Source organism: Pterocles gutturalis, unplaced genomic scaffold, assembly GCF_000699245.1.
Source record: "Pterocles gutturalis isolate BGI_N339 unplaced genomic scaffold, ASM69924v1 scaffold26864, whole genome shotgun sequence".
Classification (NCBI taxonomy): domain Eukaryota; kingdom Metazoa; phylum Chordata; class Aves; order Pterocliformes; family Pteroclidae; genus Pterocles; species Pterocles gutturalis.
Genome location: NW_010136530.1, coordinates 2,838 through 3,382, shown reverse-complemented (window position 1 = coordinate 3,382; position 545 = coordinate 2,838). Strand labels below are relative to the sequence as shown.

The window sequence follows — 545 nt, the reverse complement described above, 5'->3', positions numbered from 1 at the left end:
GCCCCCCCCCCCCCGCCTCCGCTCCCACCAGCCGCAGCCTTTGGGCCACCCCTGGTACCGCCGGGCAGCAGTGCAGGGCCGCTCCCGGGCATGCCATGTAAACCGGGTGCTGACGCAGCCAAAGTGTACGGTGGCTTCCAGCTGCTGCCGGCTTCTGATGGGCAATTTGCCTTCCTCATCCCCAGCACCGCCTTTGCTCCTGGTGGTGCTGTGCTGCCCCTGTATGGTGGCCCACCCACGGCTGCCACCGCTGCCTCGCCGCCCCGCCCGCCACCCGGCACAGCTGACTCGGTCTGGAGACCCTGGTAAGGGTGGCGGGCACCAGACTGGACTGAGCACCGCAGCCCGTGCTGCTGGCACGGATGTACATAGGTTATATGTTCATATTGGATTGTGCCTTTGTACCATAGCACTCCCTTGACAGTGTTTCGTGTTTTACACGAGATCTCTTTTCTCCCTTCCCTCCCCTTCCTTATGTGACACCAAAGATCGGGGTTTGGTTTTTTTTTTTGAATGCTCTTAAAATAAAAGTGTCCCTTCCATTT

At 59.8% G+C, this 545-nt stretch overlaps 1 protein-coding gene across 1 annotated transcript; it reads left to right on the top strand.

Moving 5' to 3' along the window:
- Nucleotides 1–6: 6 nt before the first annotated feature.
- Nucleotides 7–309, top strand: HES1 (hes family bHLH transcription factor 1; the record flags this gene model as incomplete). Its single annotated transcript, XM_010082346.1, has 1 exon — nt 7–309. A coding segment is annotated over one exon (303 nt), but the record flags the coding sequence as incomplete, so codon positions are not given.
- Nucleotides 310–545: the final 236 nt, after the last annotated feature.